At 38.8% G+C, this 24,146-nt stretch overlaps 2 protein-coding genes across 8 annotated transcripts in view; one reads left to right on the top strand and one right to left on the bottom strand.

Moving 5' to 3' along the window:
* The window catches only part of LOC124174359 (cadherin-99C), a 111,178-nt gene that overhangs the window by 21,081 nt on the left and 65,951 nt on the right, over positions 1–24,146 (top strand). The window lies entirely within an intron of this gene.
* Positions 949–5,813, bottom strand: LOC124174390 (uncharacterized protein C15orf61). 3 transcript variants are annotated; one of them, XM_046553515.1, is made up of 5 exons: positions 5,389–5,813; positions 5,115–5,307; positions 2,434–2,660; positions 1,230–1,473; positions 949–1,146 (listed from the first exon to the last, which is right to left on the bottom strand). In XM_046553515.1, exons 3-5 carry the CDS (start codon positions 2,518–2,520, stop codon positions 1,019–1,021), a joined length of 459 nt encoding a protein of 152 aa, XP_046409471.1. In that variant the 5' UTR covers positions 2,521–2,660; positions 5,115–5,307; positions 5,389–5,813; the 3' UTR covers positions 949–1,018. The 3 variants fall into 3 exon arrangements, with proteins under 3 accessions (XP_046409471.1, XP_046409461.1, XP_046409481.1); XM_046553505.1 differs by lacking the exon at positions 5,115–5,307; XM_046553525.1 differs by lacking the exons at positions 5,115–5,307; positions 5,389–5,813 and adding an exon at positions 3,397–5,101.

The following is a 24,146-nucleotide window of genomic DNA, read 5'->3' as shown; positions in this document are numbered from 1 at the left end:
CTTCTCGCCGTATAAACTTTTGAACATTTAATTTACGGAAAAGTATGATTCATTGTCGAGCAGACTAAGAACAGTCATCTGTCTGATTCATCTGTCCCATTAGCGCGCGGTGAAACGACTTTCGTCTGCAATTAGTGTAATGAAATAATTTATTTTGTATCCAATTCAATTCTTGTACTTTTCTAACTACTCAGAAGCCATATACGCATACAACCGGGGTACGCGAACTGCCATTTGATGAACGCCTACAGTTGTTAATTACTCGGATAGCAATTTTTGTGATCAAACGCGCTGGTGGCGTTCAATAACACAGCATTAAAACACCAAGTTCTCATTTTAGTGCAGCGTAAATCAATCATTGAACTTTACTGCTTGGCTTCGAGCTTCTTGCCACTTATTGTCAGCCTCATGCCTAGTGGCCTGGTGCTTGTCACCAGACCACTGCACCAAGTTATAATACCGGCTCGCTCCTTCGCCTCTTTACCGTAGTTACACACTTACTTTAACCCTATGGTCCGCCTATAAATGTCAGCTGCAGGTTTTCGCCCTGCTTTACCGTGGGCGACTTAACTTATGCATATAATATGCATAATTAACAGGAATCGTTATGCCTGGCCGTTGGCCACATGCGCTTATAAATATAAATATCTATTTCAGTTGAATATCATTCTTCAGAATAGGATTGTACTGGCGCTGAACGATCCGTCGAGGATTAGTTTTGACAGTTCTTATGAAATACTGCAACTTATTAATCCACTTGGGTCAATGACAATGCACCTCATCCTGTTCGTAGTGCATGAGCGATGAATTTCTAGCTAAAACGTTTGCCAAACTGTACCTCGTACTTCAATGGAATTGCATTCAGAATCAGTTAATGCCACTTTGATATTCAGACTCGGCGAAAGGATGAATGATTTTCTAATTAAGAATGGATGAGATTTGTGGTGACGTTTGGAATACTTTATTCGCAATAATTGGACAGAATACAAGGTGTAAAATAATTACTGTGCATGAAACGCTAATACCGGGAGCCTTTATCCTCCGGCAATAAGAAATGAATAGTCACGTTGCCATGAGGAGTTTTAACAATTTCGCGATGACGAATTAGCTGCGTGGCCGTCAGTCCATATATCAATGTAGGAATTCCTGAAAGAGATAAATTTCTGATGGTCACTGCCAGGGTAACATCCGGGGTAACTGGTCTGGATTTTACAAGTATGCTTAATTACCAAGGTTGATTATCTTGATGATCATGAAAAGGGTGTTGTCGGCACTGAGATCCTCCTTAGCTCTCTTTGTGCAGTGATACTTTAGGTAGGGATAACAACCTGTCCTCAAAACGTGATAATTGCTTTTTCCAACGGGCCAGTTGAAATGGGACATACCTCGTTGATCGTTTACCACATCAGCGTACTTCACAAAGTACGAAGTCCAAGGTGGTTCCTCAGTTTGTAGTAAGTAGCTGGTCAAAACCTACGTGAAAGCACACGAATGATCAAATAGAGTGCGACCCATAACAGAAGGGTTATGAATCGGAGGTCGCTAATTTCATCCGTTAACTTTTGCCAAAACTCACAACTGCATCTAAAAGCAAATCATCATAAAAGTACACCGTGACGTCGGAAACATGAGGAAAAAATGTCAGAAACTTTCCACGTGCATTATTCTTTCACGAACTTCAGAAAGAAAAAACGAACTTTTATATCTGGTGTGACTTGCAAATTTCCAACGGATTGTGCTATTCTATGATATTAATTATTGAACCGAATTTTTTCATCATCATTCTAGTATCAATATCTAGCTGTGCCTACCAACTGTGTAATAAAATTGCCTAACAATACCTCTATAAGTGATTAAATTAATACATTTTCTTGGTGAAACTGTCCATTCATTTTTATATGGATATAGTTATTAAAAAGTGAGACTGCGTGCGGGAAACATTATCAGCAAACATAGTCTTCAAGTTCTCTGCTACACGATAAGTACATAGGATATTGGTAACGGTATCTTGGGATCGATTGAAATGGATACTAACAATTTCCTCAATGGTTCCGTAATCATCCAGAACGAATTGATAATCAGTCGCGAACATCTCCAGAAGCCATCACTGATGCTCAAAACGATGCACTGCTAACAATGCTCACGCGTGACGAATGAGCAATTTTTTTTTAAAGATTGACTTCTTATTTTTCTGTTAACTTCAGTTGAATGGTTTCTTCACATATGACTATCCTGACTGCTTATTTTTATCATGAACTGTTAAGCGTGTATTTTTTTTCTGCAATTACTTGTGCTTAAATTGGTACGATGCAAGATACGATATAAATAGCGTTACAACGATAATTTCCATCCCGTACGATTCCTGTTATTTAAAAACAGGATACATGATCCTGCTTGCTACATATACAAGACATTAGACGTGGTATAACTCACCTCCGAAGCCAAGGGCTTATCGCCGTTGCGTATTTTCCGGGTTGGTAAAACTATCAAAGAGCGAATCCAGCTGCCTCCCGGCGCCATTTAGTAACCGGATGTCGATTCTTGTCAGTAAATCCTCGACGCTGAACGTCCCTGAGGCAATGCTGCTGCACGTCAGGACATTGAAAAATATCTTCCAAGAATAGAAGGTGGTCAGGTATCTTCTTTGCTTCTGCGTAATTCTATGGTATGATAGCCGTGCGAAGTATTACCGGCAACAGAAATTTCGCATGGTAGAGGTCAACGAAGGAAGAAAGTTTCGTACTTATATGGTGAAAGGTTTCCAAATGAATCGTTAAGTACAAATTTTACACTGCAGTGTGACACATAGCGATTTCTAGAATCTTCACTCGACTATCTGTTTTCTATTTTGTATAATCTTTGGCTATAGGTGATTAGTCCAATGTTTTAAAAATTATCGAATTTGTCAAAGCCCTTTCAATTCTCGACTTGTTTATTCACATTTGAACTGTGTATGATAAATTATTCGAGGTGAAACTAACTGCACCACGTTGCGAATCCAAGGCGTAGATTAAGACTATGGAACTATCTGGTAATATTGTCAGTTCATTGGGTGTTTAAAGCGCAGCTATGTTGTCAATAGCCTTGTTTGAAAATAATGAATGTTGATTTTCGTCAAGTGATAGCCACCTTCGGTCTGAGTCAAACTAGATTCGCTGGTATCTTCAGTTATGTATTGCAGCATCTCACTTTTTTATTCCGAGTTCCTAAACAGTAGCACTTCTTTTTATATCATGGAATAAGAATCCACGTCCAATTTTGAAGTGCATCACTACATGAATAAATAAAACCTATCATCTCTGTAACCGGTCGATTGAAACGATTACAAACAGTAAACAACTAAGACATTAGAGTGGCTGGTATCTATTAATAGGAATGACTTCTGGACATTATCACCTTCATACAGCTCTCTTCTGCATGATCAGGAGTCAACAACCATCGATGGTCCAGAGTGGGAACGCAATTAGGATCGTGTGCCATGGGTACAGGCATGTAGACTTGTGCTACTGCTGCCACTCTGCACTATCGTAGGAAGCCATTTCACCGGGTGTCTAGTTGGCCGGGGAGGGTGATATCCATTAACACTTGATACCTGCAGGTGATATTACTATTCGCGAAGTGTAGTCCGCGGACCATGTAACGACCCTAGATCAACATAACTTGGGATACCATTTGACTACGGGATCTGTAATTCCGAGGGTAAAAGTTTGCTGTCATTACATCGTTCGTGGAGCAGGTCCTAAGGTCAGAATCGCTAACGCTCTGGTCAGACAACTCGAAAAAACTAAAATGATTCAAAAATATGCTATTAAATATTGGACATTTATAGAACGATTATCAAGTCTCCTGTGCATCATAACGCTGGGTCGCTGTGTTGCATGGCCGACTACTCACTTGAGTTTCAGAATGTAAAAAAAATGTGCTAAGATGGAGTGATTTTGGAACAGGCAGTGATAGCAAGAAGTCAAGTTTAAGTTGAAGATCGATAGACCTAAATAAATATAGAGATTGCTGATGCTAAACGCCACATGGCACTCGTAACCCCAAGCGTAGATGACTTTTACATGTATCATATTCACATTTTTCATTTGAAAGCAACATGTTTTTACCCATTCTGATCAACCTGGGTATATACTCAGCCAATGCATAAGATGTGGAAAGTAGTAGGCTTTCATAATAAGGGGTTGATTTATTGACAAATTTGTTAGAAAGGAGATCCTCAAGAACTGAAAGTGTTCGCATCGTTTTCTATTACGGTCAAATATCTCTGGTGAAATCGATAATTTCTTTCTTATGATTTTTAACTTCATACAAAAATGCCATTCACATACAGCAGTCACGAAAAAATTATCACAGATAAAGGATTGAGTGTTTTGTAGATGATCCCGCTAGGTCAAAAGTACTTTCGGTGTGCTTATTACAGCATATAGTAGTAGTAGAACAGCTACGTCATATAAGCATGGTAAATAAAGATTTCGATATTAGACTTGATCTTTAGACCTTGCAAACAATGCATGTTTTACTGTGAAAAGAGATGTACAACGTGAATATAAAATTATTCCAAGTGCGGTTGAAAAGGTTGAAAAGGAACTATGGTTTTCTCATACCGTTAGTAGATATTTGTTCGGAAGTGCCAGAAGCTCACGTAAATCGTATAAAAATTACGCTTATACTTCACGGATGAAAAAAGCTTAATTGTTTCAAGAGTAGTCGGTCATACACTGGACTCAGGTCCCTTTGTGAAATATTTGGCTTCTCGTATCATTTGGTACCCTGCACTTCGTGGGATAAGACTACCAAGACTGCATAAGATGAACGCCAAAACAACCTGGTCCATTGACCGAATGACTTTTAGCTAAGGTGAACGAATATAGGTGTAAGTGTCACAGCCTATCGGCGAGTCAACCCATTCACTACGTGGGTACAATGCTAAGCAAAAATAAGAAGTAGAGCTGCATTTAAGTCATGCAACAAGCATGAACATTCTCGTTTAATTGAATTCAAGGTAATTACTTTTTGATTCGACTGGTTTTTCATTTCATGTCACTGCCCGACCCTACATTATACGCTGTACGACATTATTTCGGAACGTGAATTTCTACTCGTGACTATACCTCTTCCATCGTCCATGCAAGACACACGTACAGCTCTGACACGACGCAACATCTGCTGGACTGTAGAGCCCGCGTCGGTCGTGTCGGTCCACCTGCGACGAGTGAACGCCACGAGGACGCCATGTGACTAGAGCCATGAAACTACTACTAGGTTGGAATGTTTGACCAGCCACCGGAGTATTTGCGTTGTACTCTGGGTACGTATCGACGATGTGTAGAGACGTCGGGAGAGGATTACGATACTGATACATGTACCAGAGGCTGCTCTACTCACAATGCTTAGCGTTTGCTGGACTCAGGACTGGGCGTTATCAACGGTAGCTCTTCGCGCCGTCCGTTACTTAGCCGCGCTGATCGGCGCATGCGCAGACCGTCAGACCCCCACTCTCCTCGGTGGGGTCGTCAGAATCGTGGACTTACAGAGTGGTGTGCGTGCGCACGGATGCAGGCGCATTAGGCAAGCTACTCGCACACATCCGCGAGAACGCAGAATGAAATTAACACCGCCACCACGTCGGCCGTGGCTGTCGGTCGGGTTCAGCGGAACTGGACACGTCGAGTAGTAGAAAGGAAGACTGCACGGAACGGGCGAGCAGACGAGCTGGAGTGGAGAGCGAGAAAAAAGAAAGAGAGAGAGAGAGAGAGAGAGAGAGAATGAGAGGGGGGAGGCAGACTGTATACTTGACCCGGAGTCTTGGCGTTGCGCGTTGCCGGAACTGACGTCACGGTACTCGCGTGCGTACTGGCGCCGATGCGCGCACGCGCATACTTGTAGCTGTGCAGCGTAAGGCGGTTACTAGAAAATATTAGGATCACGTCTTACATTAGAATGAAGCTGAAAACTTGAGATTAATAATACAAGTTCAATTTAATTTTTAAGACATCGAATTTATTCTTGATTGAGCTCGTTATACGGTTTCCTTATCGTTCGAAGATTGAATCGTACCTAATTTTATTACGTAACCTCGTCACTCTACGAAAGTCACAAAGTCTGTTCTGACATATGCTAAAATTTTAACTAGGTCATCGATCTAGTAAGAAAAAAGAAAAGTAAACGAAGACTAATTTTTAATATGGCGTTGTAAGGGAGAATCGCACTTAAAAGCTTTTATTCGCAAAATAAACGTATTTCTGACAGACTTTGTTGGAAAAAACTAACAGTATATCCTATAATGGTTGATGGTATTTCAACTAATTTTTCTTTAACAATGAGGTTAGGATGCTCATAGTGAAAAAATCTTCAAATCGTAACGTACCAAGTGATAAATAATGTCCATATAAGTAGTTATTTATGTAAATAATACACTTCACAAATTTTATTTTTACAATCCGATTATCATTAATTAAGAGAATATTATATTCGTATTCAACCACTCGAATAGCCGAATGCGAGTTTTCGGATTACGCATTAAGAGATCGTAATAAAATGAATTTGCCGTTTGGCGTTCAACAATTTACAACTAATGAGATGAGATTTCCATGAAAATTAAAATCTTAAAAATTTCGCTTACTCTGTTGATAAAGTAATGAGAAAAAGTAGCGCTTTTTAGGTTCTAACTAATGTAAGTAACAATTGGGTTTTTCTGTATTTCGACTTATAAGCTTTAAAAATTCTGGGAAATAGACTTTCGCATCCTTGATAATTCGTTATATTGTAACGCTTCCACACTCTTGATCTGTCTACTTTTTTATCCTCACTCTGTTTTGAATAATATTAGAAAGAGTTGTCAATTGAAAATTTCCTCTACTTCTATCGGTGTTAACTATGATTTTGAACCGAAGCATCGGTGGAGTGATAAAGTTTTACCATACAAACTATTCGCAGTGAATAGGGTACGATCAGTCGACTACTGCACAAGCTTTCGCCTAGTCAGCACATTGACATTTATCAGAAATCTGGGACAAGACTTGTTCAACTAACACTGACTAAACTTGGTAGACGTGTCACGGCATTGAAGGAATATCAATTACATACACTCGTTCTTCCTGCATGTACACGACAATTTTCAATACACTCGTCGAGAAGTTACACATTTATTTCAGTTATTCACAGTTATCATTTAACCATAGATATTAGCTGAAAATCTTTTTTTCTTAACTCAATATTACATGCTAGAGAAATTGCCGGTTCACTAAGAAACGGAGAAAACTATGACGCGAAAATGGGCATTATCGAAGCGTATAAAAATAGGTACAATGAAGACAAATCAGGCAACGGAAAATCATCTGTTGCTGATATTGGGTCCGAAAAGGACATAACGACCTGAAAGTCGGCTAATGTTCACTTTACCATTTACACAGTAAGATAGTCCAACATATTAGTTTCAAAGATTTTCGGTAAGTCAAGGTTGATAATTGACGAAAGGACTGTACCGTCAAACTAGCCATTTCACGGAACAGAATAAATTTATTGATGAGGTAGGGTAAATAGACCAGTAAATAAATGCTCATGAAATGGAACCAGTGAATAAACAATTATGTCAAAATCACTATGTAACAGATACTTTGTTCATTTATTGATCGCTTTTCATTCACCGGTATAGTGACTTTATCTCATGGTCACGTGCAATGTCCGAAGTGGCAAAAATCGCAATTTGTATTAGGACTCCTCAATTAAATAACTTAAAAAAGGAAACACAGATCCTTATTTTATGGAACGCGGGGTGTTTGTAAGTCAGTACGGCGTAAGCTTGGCCACCACTGCATTCTTTCAGTGGCCAGCCATTGCGAGACTCAACATGCTCCAAATCTCTCGAAACTGTACAGTGAATACAGATATAAATTTCACAGAAATTCTTTGGCCTGAAGATGAATCGACGAAAGCGAAATTGCAATTGAACCGTGACCTCGAGGTTTACTAGCGATTGACCGGATATCGGCAAATTGCTAGGTGTCGACGGTGTCCGCGGTCAGGTATGAACTTCGACCCCGATAAGAATGCCTTCTGATTTTCCCGCGTGATATATTCACGCCGTTTGCCGCGTCAATACAATATGCACGCTATCCTTGAATTCTCACGAGCTAGAAGCTGAGGCAGGTGCATTACTCCGATAAGGCTGGGTCATGTCGTTGGCCAGAGGCCAGGGATTCGGTGGAGCGATTAGCACATTCTGCAGCCTCGCACTGGTCAACGGGGAATATCTCCATTAGCTGTTTCGCGACGCACTGCTGCTCGCGCAGAAATGATTTAAACGCTGTGATCCACGGTTGTATATTGCCAATGCGTTCGACCATCAACTCCAACCATGACTGCAGCTGGTAAACCATGAAACTGTGTTGGAGATCTAGAGAGTGACGTTTGTCCGACTGTTTAGATTCCCCGATTCGGAATTATGCAGTCGCAAACAAACTCTTGTGCTTCGATTTGCACGGTAGCCACACCGTGGATAAATAATATTCGCTGATCCAATGAAAAACTTTCAATGTGTGCCCTCATCAATACATTTTTCGAGTAGGTACAGGACGTGCGGAAAAAATTTTCCGTGACCGTCGACAAGCGTGAAACTATGTAGCTACGTTAACGGAATAATTTTGCAACTCTTGCATGAAATGTGCTTGCTCGCATGGCAAATATATCGACTCTTATTTTGTTGGAGAATAGAATGCTCATTGTGTTCTGTACGGAACACGGTAGGTGTAGATTGATCGTAATCTGAGAATCGATTCCAATCCTGAAAACCGTACCCTGGAATAAACGTACCCATTAAGATTTGCACTAGAGTTCTTTTGGTGACCGTGAAAAATTCTGCAATGATGGAGTTACAATGCTTCAGCGATTTCCGGGACTGTATGACCACTGCCAATGCCACCCATAGGGTGTCGAAGTTGACGAATGAAAATAGAAACTGGTACAACTGATGGATGATGTCGAAATTACTATTAGGTACTGCGTTTCTTGGAATAGAAATAGGATCATATGCAGTTCATGTACATACTCTACGATTTTCGGGTAAACTATCAATATACCTGCGTAAAATCTAAACAATCAGGAGCTGATTCAATTTCCACTTTAAGATGATGAAACCTATCTGTCTCGGCTTTCATATACTATTATACAGTAACCGCTGGAAAACCAAATTCCGTTCGATAAAAATGGAAACACCTGAAGTGTAGTTTTCGGCGTAAAATATTATCTGCTTGTTCGCTGGCGTTAGTATTATCTGCCAGGAGATATTTTCTACGGTGGACCGATTGAAATCAGACACCTCTTATATGTTCGTACAATCAAGCAATCACGCTCTCCTGACTTTTAGAAATCTGGGCTTGAGAACAAAATGCAGCCAGGCGTGATGTGGTTTGCCGATTAAATGAACTCGCCACCTCGAGTGGTATGTATACGATATGCATATTAAACGCGAACGGAATAACGTGTGCAAAATTCTGCAGAACGATTCATGTATCTTCTTAACAATAATGTTATGCTCGTGCCAATTCCTATTTTTTCATGAACAATTTTTTACCGGTCTCTTCATTATCTCTGTGAGTTTTATAATTAGCAACAGACGTCCTTTAATTCGCTAAAATAAAAAAAATTCAAATTTATTCCCACGTTAACCCTCAAATTTGGGGCCGAATTCGCATCTCCAACTTGAGAATCAACCACAACTTGAAAGGGGGTTAGTATAGTATAGTTGAGGTTAACCCCAACTCAAGGGTCAACTCTCGAGTCGAGGGTGCCAATTCTCCCTGAACATTGAGGGTTAACCCTGGAATTAAAGGTTTAATCTCCAAATCGAAAATCTACCATGAAATTCAGGGTTCTAAATTGAATTGAGGGTACCTACACTTTTGGTTGGAGGATCCCCTTCGGTTATGGAAGTCCTATGCCCTATGTTATAATAATTTCAAATCTAGGAAGTATTTAAAAGTGAAGCTTCGACGGTGTATATACTCGTACTAAGATACCACCAATTATTGACTGCTACGTACGGTTATCCCGAATAGCGTACGTTCGACACTAAAATCATGAGCATTTTCTAGAGCACATTGTGTAACAGAATCACATAAACACAGAGTGCGCAAAACATTCATTTTTTTTTTACAAAAAATCCACTGTCTAGAAACCATCAAAATTGATTATGGCTAACATTGGTTTCGTTGATCGATCGATTAAAAAATTATACACCTCGTACTCGGTTGCGACGCCCTGTAACATACCAAGAGGTAAACAAAATTATAAATGGTTAGGGCCGTAACAGGTCGAGATGGCCTGGATTCTCCCACGTACCACGTCTAGTTCCCTCGATATTATATGTAGGTGCAAGCCGTCTCGTTTCGTCTTGCCTAGTTCTTTGTAACTGAAATGATTTCTTCATGCGTATTCATTTCTTATTTTTCGTTTCGTCGAACAATGCTATTATACCGATTGTCTAATTGCATCTGTGTAGCCTTTTCATTACCATCTGTTGGTCTGTTGGGTGGAGCATTGTAGGCTTACAAGACCTTCCGCACTTGCATATTCATGATCTTTTTTCCACATCGCAATCAATGATTAGTTAACGGCCGTTGTATTGCTTTGTGAAAAAAAATTAGGTACCTTGAAATGAGATTCATTCGAACAAATACGTAGTCTTTATACAAACTGTGACATGCAGAAGATTATAGAATTGTAGCTGACAATGAAAGTTTTTCCGGCTCCCTTATGCTGACGGTTTATTATCTATCTCTCACTATCTCCTTGTTAGCACCTGTATTTCAAGAAGTATCTTTACTGTCATTTAACCGCGACTGAAATTTTAACGATATCAGAAAATCATTCGAATAACATATATGTACATTATACAGTCATGTTTTTGGAGTTACGAACAGAAGCTTGGATCATCACACTGAAATGAGACGTTCTATTTCGACACGTTGCAGTTAAATTTTTTTTTTAAACCAATCGAAACTCTAGTTTGTTAGTTTAAGATCGTTGCTGTGAGTTGCTGTGTTGCTGTCAAGTAAGATTTCGAAAATACTTTGCCATACTCGGGCCTTTGATATTTCTTGCTTTTGCCCAGTCAAATATCTCTTCAACAAGTACGAGGGTGTATTTACAATCATCTTGGATCACAGTACCGGTAAAAACTACTTCAATCACCGCCGGATATACTTTGCATAACTGTAAGATGTGCGTAACCGTTTTAAAAGACTCTGTTCGAATGACGCAATCGAACATACGTGTGAATTTTATACGTACAATGTAGTTAGACATCTGGTCAGATGTGACGTAGATGTAGGAATTCGGTACATTCTGGTTACTGTAATTATGCCTGTATGTATACGTATATTACGGCTAAGCATGCCGATTATTTCTGGAAAAGCGAAAAGTTTCTTAATTGGTCAAGTTTTTATCGTTCCTCCTCGCTGCTGTGCTGCTTCTTCCGTGCAGCTCTGTGCAAATAGTCGTGGGGATAAGAATGCATAAAATTAATTACCTAGATATGACCCTGTTCGTACAAACAGGTAGATTTAAGTTAATCTATGAGTAGAACACGACTAGATTCCAGCAGCAGTAGAAAGATAATGTCCTCTATTTGGACCAGACTGAAACTAAATTTCAAACTTTTTTATGTTTCAGGTAAGTTTGGTGGCACGCATTATATGCATTCACGATCAGCTTACAAGCAGATAGCGTTGCTATACAATTGAGGATCTTGGAAGATGCAGCGCATAAAAAACAGTGTGACGTCATAATTCGAGGGTGAATTTGCTGTATGAATTTATTGACGTAATTTTTAGTGTCTCGATCATGCATACAACTGAGTTCTAATTTCTTCTAGCACTTCTAGCGTACTCAACAGAAACAATAATTCCGGGAAAACCGTGCGATCAAAAATGGGTGAAAAAAATCAAAGTAATTCGCTTTTGCAAGATAGTATTGAGATCGTCTCGTGTAAGAATTTATTGGGCATCGTTACTGTCACAATTGTCGCAAAAATTGAGTAATGGCATCGTAATCTCTGTTCGATTCGACATTTGTATATTTGTTGTAAAAAAAGCGAGTTTCTACCGATCACACGTCGTATCAATTTCCATGAATTTATGATTTTTACGTTCAATCAAAATTTACAAAAAATATAAAAAATAAATATAAAACAACACCCGACGCATAAAACGATGAATTTATTCCCAGCTTACTGGACGTATGCCTCGGAAATACATAAATACATCTAAGACTCCTTGAATCGCGACGTTGATGCGGCGCTTGAGGCTCGGCAAGGATGCTTGAGTATCGGATGGGCGATAGGGTGCTGCGACGTATAATAAACCGCACCACCGCAGGTTACCTCTCGGTTATTTTGATACGCGCGTACGATTTGCGGAGATAAATTACGTAACGGATCTCGTTGGCACGAACCTGCTCCTTCGTTATGCATAATTTACAATCGCCCAGCCATCCAGGATTTTTATACACACATGCAGCAGCCCGCGCCTCCATTCGTTGCACCGACGACTAGCATTCTGGTCGTGCATATGCCGCCTAGACCGTGTAACGGGACGGACATCGCACGGTGCACCAGGTTGTCGATGTCCGCACGCACACGCTCGTGTTCTGTTCAAAACTTGTGCGTATCCCGTATTAATTTTATGCGCGAGTAGCGGAGGAAATTATTACACGAACAAGCCTAACTGGTTTGTACATTTTGTTTAGTCCTGTGTTAATCCTGTAGTGCATACATTTTTCCTTTCGTGCGATTCGCTTGAAATGTTGCATACCCGGGCTTTTGCGGTCGCTGATTATACGTCTGAACTCGAAATTTGAACATTCAAAATAATTGGTTCAATATCGCGGATGTAAATTCAAAAAGTTATTTGATTTTGATAAAACGTTATGTTACATGGTTTTTAGGTTCAATAATTACGAAAGCGAATGCGAATTTTGAAAATTCAAAATGGCGGATCCAATATTATATAGTAAAATTTTTCGGTGTGTATTAAGTATTAAGTTTGTGTAAAAATTGGCATTCATAATCACATGGTAGATTAGCAGAAAATGATTATTTCGTGAAAAAGTACGAATTCCAACGATCTGTTGACATGTGCTATATTTGCAATTATTAAATAAATGAGTTTTATATTTTTTCTAGATTTAGAAATATTTCAGGGACCATGTGGATCCAAAAAAGTAGTTTAATAAATAAAAAGCTGCGAAACAAAGGTGGGACGCTGAGCGTCCCGGTGTGAATCAGAGGGTTGATACACTTATAGGTGGCAGTAATAAACCACGCTTACTTTAAAACTGCGGAAACTCTGCGGGCAGGTCGCTTTACGCGTACACAATTCTAGACTAAATCTGATAATCAGTAGCTACTGTTTTCTACGTAACAAAATTGAATGCCTTGACGAGTAAACAGTTTAATTTTTAGAAGACTAAAATTCTGGATATTGAAGAATGGAGGGTTCGGTTGTCGTAAAACAAGCAGTTGTATTGTAAACATTTTTAGATGATTTAGAGAATCAAATCATGCCACGAGATGTATGCCGAATGTTTTTATCAATTTTATACCGACCAGATAAATCTGATTTCCCAAAAATGCAGACCAAAAATCATTACTCTGATTCGAAACGTAACCATATTTACTGCGAACGAAGGTATGAAGCTGAAAATTTGAAGCTGCCTAGACTGCGACGGGATTTTCCCCCAATTCCGATATTTTCGAGCTCGCTTTCGCGTTTTACACCCGCATCGATAACGCAGGAAAAACGGGAAAGAGAAAGGATAACATGACGTAATCCGATAGCTGTTGTTCATCGATAAAAAAGGGACGATAGGAAAAGGAAATCTTTTTCGCTAACTGCGGTGTATTTCGCGCTGTGCGGTTAGCGTTGTGGTCTTAACTCTCACTGCAGCCTCCTCCGAAGCATATTAAGCGCAGAAGGCATCGTGTAATCTTTCTCGAGCATCTTTTCTGTGCCCAGTTCCAGCTTTCATTTTGTCGTTTTTCTCTTGGGCGAGATAATCCGTCGGAACTTCTTTCGGTTGCAAATATTATCGTAGAATCCTTGAGTCTTGATAGTTACATAGACATTTGTCGAGAGACGAGAATTGCTGCAAAAGGTAATTTATGTTCAATCGAATTGTGAATTCTTATAGCATTAACTGTTTGAAAGATTTTTCCGATACCTGCTTGGAAAGTAGAATTTTCGAAGCCTGTGGAGCGTGCGCAAAGTGCTCCATTTCCGAACAGTGCGGCAAAATGACGTTGGCGCATGCGCGCAACTGCGGTGCTCGGTTTTACACACCAGAGCTTTCTTTTGCACATGCGCACATTCGAACAATTCATTTTTACGCTCTGTGTCATTGAGCGTAAGTTACCTTAGCCCAATTTTACCCGACGTTAGTGGTTCCTTCGTTGCTTTTCAAGTCAGTCTTTCCTTCGCAGCTGTTGCTAAAAAAAGCGTGTGATATCATCATGCACTCGTCGGAAATAACCCACTTTCCATAGTTATAATACAAGATATCATCTTTTAGTTTATAGGTAACCCATAATTGATCGGTTATGTGCAATTTTGTATGTAGATTCATTTCGGATTTTATTAAAGGCGGAGAAAATCGTACGACGTTTCAAAAACGCTTTTTCAGAAAACAATGATTATTGCATGTTCATGTTTCATATATTTCTCACTTGTTTACCGACTGCTAGAAATTATATTGCATGAATAACGTTGATAAATGGTTTGTGTGGTATCTTAATGTTTTCAATATAACCCATGGTTAGAGATTTACCGTATCTTCAAAATAGTTCATTTTAAAACTAAATACGATAAAAAAATCTCGATTTGATTCGAAGTTCGAGTTGTTCGACCAATTTCTTTCGAAAATACGATATTATTTATCAAAATTTCATCCTCGTTTGACAAATCAAGCTATCCGTTACGATACAATACTAGTCAGTTGACCAGGTAGATAAAATTACTCGATTTCAATTCAATGACAGTAAAAAAAAAAAAAACCGAATATCATCTTGTTATATTTTGTCGTTTCAAGCTGAAATATCTATATCCGTAAGATTAGATTTTCCACCGCGTGATATTAGACAAATATTGATATTATATGTGCGCAAAGTTCTAAAAGTACTTCGTACGAATTTGAAAGCTAAAACTCTCATCTGTTTTAGTATGACAAAATAAAATTTACGTTTAAAGCAATTGATTCACCACCTGCGTGCAGAATATGTGTTCCGTAACCAGGGGAAAAAGTCAGGATTACGTTCGCTGAATTTGATTTTTGCGATAAGTCCTTGGCCATTTTAATAATACACGTACAAACACCTACTTGCAGCTTGTTTTTCGGTGGTGTGGGTCGATTGGCAACTGAAAGGCCAAAGATCGTCAGTCTGTCAAATTGTCTATACTGAGGCTTATTCGGCAGTAGCGTACCTACGTATTCGAGAGGTGAAAGGATTTTTATTGGTGACGATAAAAACCTGTGAATAAAGGCCCGAGCAGCATATAAACGGAGGAAGTTTGCTGGATTTAGCCGCATCGTGGAATCGTAGAATTCAAAGAAGCCAAAGTTTCCTTTTTAATTCATCGCAGGTACCAACAGGAACCATCGTGTTTTTTTCTCTTTCTCTACCAACTTTGACAAACTTGTTTCCACACTCATTGTCGATGTTTTAGCCAGAAAATAGATAATAATGTTGATAAAAGTCTTGGAAGCGATATTTGCAAGGATGTTTCTGTTATTTTTAACTGCCTACGTACAACGTCAATACGGAATATAATATCGAGTCATTTTAGGGAGAGACTGAACTCGTCGTTTCAATTGGTTCGAGTCTGCAACTAATGATGAATTTACTGTTGTAAAGACACATTTTAGTACTCGGTGACTGAAATATATTTTGTTATGAAAAGTTTCCATCATTTTTACTACAGCTAAAAAACATATTTAATTTTTACTTTAGAATACGAGCAACAGAGGTTGTTTGGTGATTTCGAAGTACATAACGTTTCGCTAGTGTCACCAACATCATGATCTTATCAGAGTCCCGTACCTGCCATTTATTTCAACGTATAAAATTAGTAAAGGGATATTCAAATTTATTCACACAATTATATAATTTATAACTGGACCAACTTTCCAACGGAAAGAACTTTTCTCACTCCTATGCCCTTTTCCCTTACACTTTTTTAAAACATCAGAGAATTTTCCAAAGTTATTCCTAGTCTACTACTGCTACTAGTTTTTGTTCACCAATTTTCTCAAATTCAAATGAACGTAACGCAGGTCAGTTTATCTAATAACGCATTAACATGTGGGTAGGTATAATAACACAGGTCAGCAAGAACACACTTGTTTTTTAGTTTATATTTAAATGAGTAAATTTTGATTCTACACATCGAATAATAACCAACATCTTCATTTATTACTTATAAGGTTTGCTTTTGTCTTTTTTACGTTGATAAATAACACTGGTCAACACGATTTTTGAATCTAGATTGTAGGTGTCAAGATTTCACTTCTTCCAGGTAGCTAACAGAATAAAACGATATATTTATTAGATAAAGTTTGCTTTTCTATAAATCAGAACGACATATCAGATTCTTAAAAAAATTACCTATTTTCTCAAACATTTACTGTGTAAATAAAAGTGATTCGAAAGTTTGTTGAATTGTTACAAATAAATGTTTGAGCAAATGGGTAATTTTCTTAAAAATCTGACATATCGTTCCGATTTCTACACAAACAAACTTTATTTAAAAAAACTATTTATTCTTCTATTAGTTACGCGGAAGAAATCAAAATTTGACGTCTAGAAACCAGACTCAAAATCCGCGTTGACCGGTGTAATAATTTTTGCATTGATTATGCTATAGAAATCGGTTCGAACACTCGGTAAATTTTTGTGCAACCACCGTGACGAAAGAAAGTCATGATTAAATGTTATCCGATATTTCAATCCAGCGATCGCTCATTGAATCCTGCTCGACACTTGGCACGTGTGCAGACCTGCATGTTCATGCTGCTCGTATCTCGAACATCGCGTCTCTCGACTCCGCCCCTTTTACTCCCAGGGGTAAATGATAAGGCAAAATCATTTATGAACAGCTCTCAGTATACGGTGAGGTGCAATGGATATTCGTTACGTAGGGTTCAATCACTCGAATGCTGGAAATTTTGTCCCTTTAGGCTTTTTTATTTAACTTCTGAAATTTCGAAAGGCTTTGAGAATGTCAGAAATGGACTGCGAACAGTTTGTAAATTTTCGATCCAACCGCCAATTGCTGTTATGCCTTAGAGTATGCTTCTCTGTTCGTTCTGAATTTTGCAATCCATACCGATAATCGTAAAGATAGTTGAATAGATTTTGAGATTGTTTGCTTCTAACACTTGCGAGATTTCGATTCAGAATGTGAAAGCAAGGCTCCTTGAGTTCGACGATTTCCGGTAGTAAACGATCCTGTTTCTTTCTTCTTCTTTTTTAAAACTGTGTACAAATATGTATGGAAATATAAGCGTCAAGCTATCGGTAAGATTCTCTAAAAGTTGCACCACTTTCATCTTACAAGAATTTTGAATAAAACGAGTGCAAATAATGTGAAAAACTCTGATCGCGAAACATGTATCAGAAACTTGAGTAAAGCTCAACTTTGATTAAGACTTCGTAGAGATGCTGAATTATTAAATTTCAGTTTCTCAGTTGAAGCATTTTCACCTAAAACTTGTATTTCTTACTGAGAGTGCCGACATTTATAAATTTCAAACATGTGTTTGCATCTGGTGAAAAAGTTCTTGACTATAATACGATGGTCATGGCACACGGTAAGCTGTAATTCAACTCGTCGTTTTTGCCAACCAATTCTGTGTGGCATATGCAACCTTTCAATTTAATACGCGGTAACAGTTTTGCTAGCAGATGAAGGGGCGGATCGAGTAAAAACCGACCTCTGAGCGTGTCGAATCGCTCTGGGACTTCTGCAGGTGAATTGTAGCTGCAAATAGCATGCTGTGAATCGAATGGTGACAGAACCGAGGAAAATTTTACCGCGGTGTGAAGAATCGGATTGTGGCAGAAAGGGATTCCATAGCCACACGGGAGATTTACACATTTAATCGACCTGACTCACCTGACTGCGATTCAAACGTTGTAGAATCTTTTTTTTTTTTTGTTCAACTTATTAGAGGATGTATGATTTTTTGCAGATCTTTATTTGAAAAGGTTTTGATCTTAGCAGTCGATAAAATGTATGAAAAAGTATAACTCAAAAACTGCAGCTTGGATGAAAGAATGAAAACAAAATAATTGTTCCGGGAAATGTTTCAGTTTTCAGAGAAATCCTGAAGTCGTAATATTCAAAAAAAAATATATTGAGACCGTTGAAAAATAATAGCAGATATTCAGAAACACTTCGTTTTTTAGATTCCTCGATAACCATACATTTTTTCTCGCTCGTGATTTTTGGAAATACTCGTGTATTAGACTAGAACAATACGTGTAAAAAAAAAAGACACTAATCACTAAGAATGAATCAACTTTTACGGTCTAACTGACTTTATTTTTACCTGTACCGCGAGAAATCACGAACCGAAAATTGCTGGGGTCGTGACTTGAATGCCTTCCTGTAGAAAAACGATGAAATCGATCGAGTGAATGTGGAGTGTCGAATTCGGGGAATAAATTGGAGTAATCAATTCATGCTCCGATTCCGCATTTCGTAACCGTTATCATTTCTAATGGAACGATGTCTGCAGTTCCAACGATCCAAAGATCCGCGCAACTGTACATGTTAATTGAAATTTTCCGAGCCACTCGTGTGTATCGACCGGGTAAACAGCTCACCGACCTTACAATCATCACCCCGTCGTTTGCGACGTTCGCGGAATGAATAACGATGCGAAATTAAACGCACTAAGCAGCTGACCGTAGAATCACGCAATTACACTTAGACTGAGAGAATTTTTTAGTTCTTGTTACCGCTCAGTCCTTAACTGTTTTCATTTTTTACCACAATCGAAAAATATAGTTCTAGGTAGAAAAGGAAAATTAGTTTTCTAGCTGTTACCGGAAAGTCTAGTATCCGTTACTATTCTTTCTCATTGGGATCGCTGTTGCTATATTTTCTCGTAACTGTTGCGAAAATTTAATGCTTGTGCAACGATAAATTGACGTTAAAGCCTTATTTAACTAAAAAAGTAGAGCAAACCGAAGAAACTGATTTTCCGTTGCAATTACCGGAAAAGGATCGACAATAGCGCAAAATGGTTAGGCGTGCCTCGTTTTTCGTAATTCCAACAATATTCAAACAGTTTTTTTAACGATACCTCTTTTACTGAATTTTTCCAGTTACTGTAACAAATGAAATTTTTCTCAGTGTAGGCACGGGTATTTACCAAGGAATTCGCGAAGCGGAGGGATACCCAGTATTGAAAATCGGTCTCCCGGCCGATTTGAAAGTTTCACGAAACCGTTTTTCTCGAAGCCTCGGAGGTTGTGTGAATTATGTCACGAAACGCGGTTGGCGTTTGCCATTACCAAGCCTTTTACGTGCGTACATTTACGCAGTCTGCACTGTTGAGTTGACTATGAATAAGATTCCACCGCGATCCTGGATCGGTAGAAATATTTCCACAATGTCTTGTAACAGCCCAAGTAGTCTTACAGCACTGCAGAAATTGCTGCGGATCTCTTCGATGAATCCTGAGAGGTAATTTCAACGTAACTATTTTCAAGGTTTTTTCCTTTCCTTTTCTTCCAAGCAATCACGTCTAATTTGCGGCTCCGGACTACGTGATGTACGCGTTAGATAATAAATCGATCAATCTCCCGTTCCCGTTTTCACCGCCTATTCCAGTAGACGTGAAGGGAAAAATCTTCACGTATGCCAGCTGGCTTCTGCGAGTCAGCAACTCGGCAGCTCGGTTATGTACATGCCTGCAGATAAGTGCAATGGATGGCTGTGTGAATCATTGTTTCAAATTAAGCAATGCTGCGAACATTTTCCAGATTTTTGTCGGATTTTTAAGCCGTGTTTCCACTAATACTTTACATGCATATCGATTGTCACGAGTCGCTTTTTGATTTATGAGATTTTTTTCCCCTTTTTTGGACAACAGCGATTAGATTCAAGAGAAAATATATTCTTTCCAATCCACGTTACGTAGCACTGGATGGAAAAATATATTAACTAATTTTTCTTTATAAATATTGGAGTTTCTGTTGATGGGATTCGCTGCAGTTCTTCTCCCTTTATCAATTACATTGTGAATTGTTACAGTAAATTATGAGTCAATTTTGAAGAGTTTTCCAGATTGAGTTCAACGAATGAAATATCTCTCTCTGGCACTGTAAAAAAATCACTTCAAGTATGGTGGAAGATGCAATTTGACTCTGGTAATAACTTCCGTTCCTGTGGGATTTTCGTTATTTCAATTTACGATAGTTAAAGGAAGATCCACATTATGATCAGTTTTCGATTTTTTGGTGAATAGCAAGCTAAAAGGTAGAGAAATGAAAAATTCTAGCTATATTTTGCTAAACTCTTGAAATTTCTTTATGAATTTCAGTGAAGTGTTGGGAGTTTTTGAAAATAAGTTACAAGTTTCAAATGAACGTTTAGGGCGGTTTTCAGTTCGTTGACCCTCAATATTACAATTTTATGAATGTTGTCGGAAATTCACGATCTCTTGACTATCGTTGTGATTACATAATTACGCGAGAACGATATTAATGCGTGTCATAATCTTTTTGGAATCCTTTGTTTAAATACAAAACTTTCGCACTGCCTAAAACTCACTTGACCTCTCGTCATATTTAAAAAATACGATTTACACAATACATGGAATTAACGATGTACTGTGAAAAATGAAGAGATGACAGATCTCCATTGCAGTTTTTCGTTCACCTTCCAGCGTAATAAAAGATGCGTAAAATACTTTATACGTACACAGAGGTGGTAATTTGATAGCAAACAAAACAGGTGCCTACTGAGTCATAAAATTCTTTGTATCCCCACATCGTGTTTGCTTTTTACTTGCTGACGTGGACAGCTATTTATGCGTGTATTGTAAATGTATTTTGGTACGCATACGTACTGTATGCCTACCTGCTAATACCGGGCGTGAAGTAGGAGGTAGAGTGTATCGGGAAGCGTAATACGATCCGTGATCGAAAGAATGGGACCCAGTCTGATCCATGGAAGCCGGTTGGGTTTCTCCATTAAACGAGAGAAAGTTATTAATAAAAATGACGTCGCAATTTCTGCAATATTTTCAACCGTGGATACCGATACTCGTTTCTTCGTTTATACATTCAACGTGTACGTAATAATATGCAGTGCACAACGTTCGAACAGCAACATCCAATTGGTCGCCTCGTCAAACTTTCAATGCGGCAGTTAGGTTGGCACGAATTTATAAATAATTGCCGGCGATTAATTCTCAGGGTCAGCGAAACCGATTGAACAGCTACCCAAATTAAGTTGGACGCGAATTGAAACGGCAAATTTTTTAACGAGTTTGTTTCAAGGATTTAACGCTGGTATATGGACGACGTTTATTGATCGTAATATGATCGCTTCACAACGATTTTTAACAAAAATTATCCGACGGGTTTGAGGCACTCTTTGAAAATCACGAACGTGTCAAATTAACTCGTAACGTACGAAGCCTATTACGCAAGAAACGTGATCTCATTGTCAGCAGCGATCGCAACTCAAGATCGAAGCTTCGACTAGATCGTGGCGTTCGAAAGTATATCGAGGACAACTGCGAAGAGAACTTTGATTCGATTTTTTTTGATACTTTTATTTTTCTATTTTTTTTTTTTCATTTCCTCTGTCCTACTCCTTCTCTTTTCACAACTAAATACCGGTTGAAAAGGAATTATAAATGCCAAAGGTGAAAATATTACGTGGAAGTACTTCGGTTGCAGAAAGAAGTTTTATATGAAAATAACGTTAAAACTCACAATACTGTTCCTGATTCAATGCGTTTTTTGTTCCTACCGCCCGTATTTCACATTTCTTGTGTAACTACGACGCTTCGAATTCGTGAACAACATTTTAAATGAATTGTACTCGGAAATGACCTGACAAAGCGTCAATTAAATCCAGAAGTATTGTGCTCGATACAATATTTTATATCTTTAAGATAAAGGTTCGGTGCACTTTTTAAAAGGTTCATGATTTTTTTTTCTTTGGAGTCACTTGCGATTTTTTCACATACATGAAAAACTTACTATCTCAAAAATTGTGCATAAGCTCGACGATATCTTCATTCTCTCGAGAGATAGAATTTGTGAAACTGTTCTAGAGCCTTAGTTGAGGATCCTTGGCGTTCAGGAGGAAAACAAAAAAAAAAAAAACCAATTAACCCTCTAGCACCGCTATTTCTCATAGCTACAAAGTCCAACGAACCTTCGCCTTAATCGTATTAGGTGCAGAGTGCGAAATGTTCGGTGTCATGCCGTGTTTTGATCATGCTTTTGAGACACAGTCGTCAAGATTACAGAGTTGCAGCAATCAGTTGCTCTTCCACGGGAACCACGTGACTTAATTATTATGTGAGCCATGTACCTGCGCGATCAACCTGTTCTACATTAGCATTAATCAATTCCTGTCACATACGAGTTCTCAAGATACACAAAGGCAGCGTTTTTTGTCTAAGTCGAGTTTTTCAAGATGTTGTTTTGTCACCCTGTATCAACTCTACATATACACACACAACACGGAAGGTTATAAAAAAACAAAACTACGGAAGCATCAACCGCGCTATCATCCTAAAATGATAATTCCACCGTACTACATGAGTCATAGTGGGTGGTCCCTCGCTCGAAGTGACGGACGAATGTTGAGCGTAATGTGTGTCGAAGCAGTTTCGCGAGTTCAAACAAACGAGCTGAGATCAAGTTTGCTTGACTGCCCGGCTGGAGATGCTGCACTTGAGGCGTGCTTTATTCAAATCGTTTCCACGAAATTAAACCTTACCCCTGTTTCAGACTCGAATGAACGTACACTGCACCAACACCGAAATCTCAGAGACTCGCGTAGCAAAGTAGAAGAATTTTCTTTTGATAATTTATGAGCTACAGGGATGTGGCTATAATGTACTCTACTCTTCTACTCTCTCTATATCGTTGAAATTTCTATCCGGCTGTACTTACATATCGCGATCATCCACGAACAGTATGCATCTTTCAGTATGAACTCGCTCCAAATGGTCTTTGAGTAAATCGAGGAAACCTTAACAACGAATAGAGACGGTGCTACCGCTCTAAATATGGTCACTTTGACTATTATTAGCCACGACGATGCTTCAAGTTCAGGTTAAAGAACTACGACTAACCGTGATTCTATTCAACAAATAGTCATCCAAGTTCTCTTAATTTGGAATACTATAGACATAGGTTTCAAGTCTTATAGAGTCCGGAGGTTGCTTTATAGTGAATGGTTGGAGGTGGGGAAGTCTTAAATGGAAAACTGGTAAGTCGCGTTGAAGATAAAAAGACCAACGGAAAATTTTTGAAAAACTATGAATTTGGATCATCCATAAGCTTCTACTGCATCAGGTTTTTCAAATTACTCGTTACTTAATAACAATGACACAAGTACCTACTGTAACATATCATCGCAAGTACTAAAAAGTCTTTCGTTGAAAACATTGAATACTTCGAAACATGTAACACAATATAACATACTTATGATTTAAACGTTCTCGGACGGTGCTGCTCGACCAACTGAATAACTGATTCTATGATCGTGGCACCTCGACCAGTCTTCACGGAGCAGAAATTATTATTAGTGACAGTTGAACTCTTGACCGGACGCGGTTCACCGCCAAAATTATTCCGAACGTGTTTGTACGGCTTTATTTAAAAAGAAAAGAACCAGCGAAAGAGCGTGTGTACTCTTCTCAAGATTCAACCGGTTCGGAAGAAAAGCTACTCGTCCGGATGAAGGGGCAGAGGAGCGAAACCGTGAGCCAACATTACGACCGTTTCACGTGACCACAGCGACGGTAAAATCGACACTATCTCTTAAGATCTCGGGACTTCTTGCGCCTGTAACGGCAATCCATGCAGCTATAGAGGTACTTAACGATCTGAGAAG

Source organism: Neodiprion fabricii, chromosome 1 (assembly GCF_021155785.1).
Source record: "Neodiprion fabricii isolate iyNeoFabr1 chromosome 1, iyNeoFabr1.1, whole genome shotgun sequence".
In the NCBI taxonomy this organism is placed as follows: Eukaryota; Metazoa; Arthropoda; class Insecta; order Hymenoptera; family Diprionidae; genus Neodiprion; species Neodiprion fabricii.
This window is presented reverse-complemented; position numbering and strand designations above follow the sequence as displayed.

What these genes read in the sequence shown, in the direction of transcription:
- LOC124174390 (XM_046553515.1), bottom strand. Translation starts at nt 2,520, where the DNA reads ATGGCGCCGGGAGGCAGCTGGATTCGCTCTTTGATAGTTTTACCAACC. An exon ending in ATAAGCCCTTGGCTTCGGAG is followed by an intron (nt 1,474 to 2,433) that starts GTGAGTTATACC and finishes GCTTTCACGTAG; the next exon opens with GTTTTGACCAGCTACTTACT. An exon ending in CATCAAGATAATCAACCTTG is followed by an intron (nt 1,147 to 1,229) that starts GTAATTAAGCAT and finishes TATCTCTTTCAG; the next exon opens with GAATTCCTACATTGATATAT.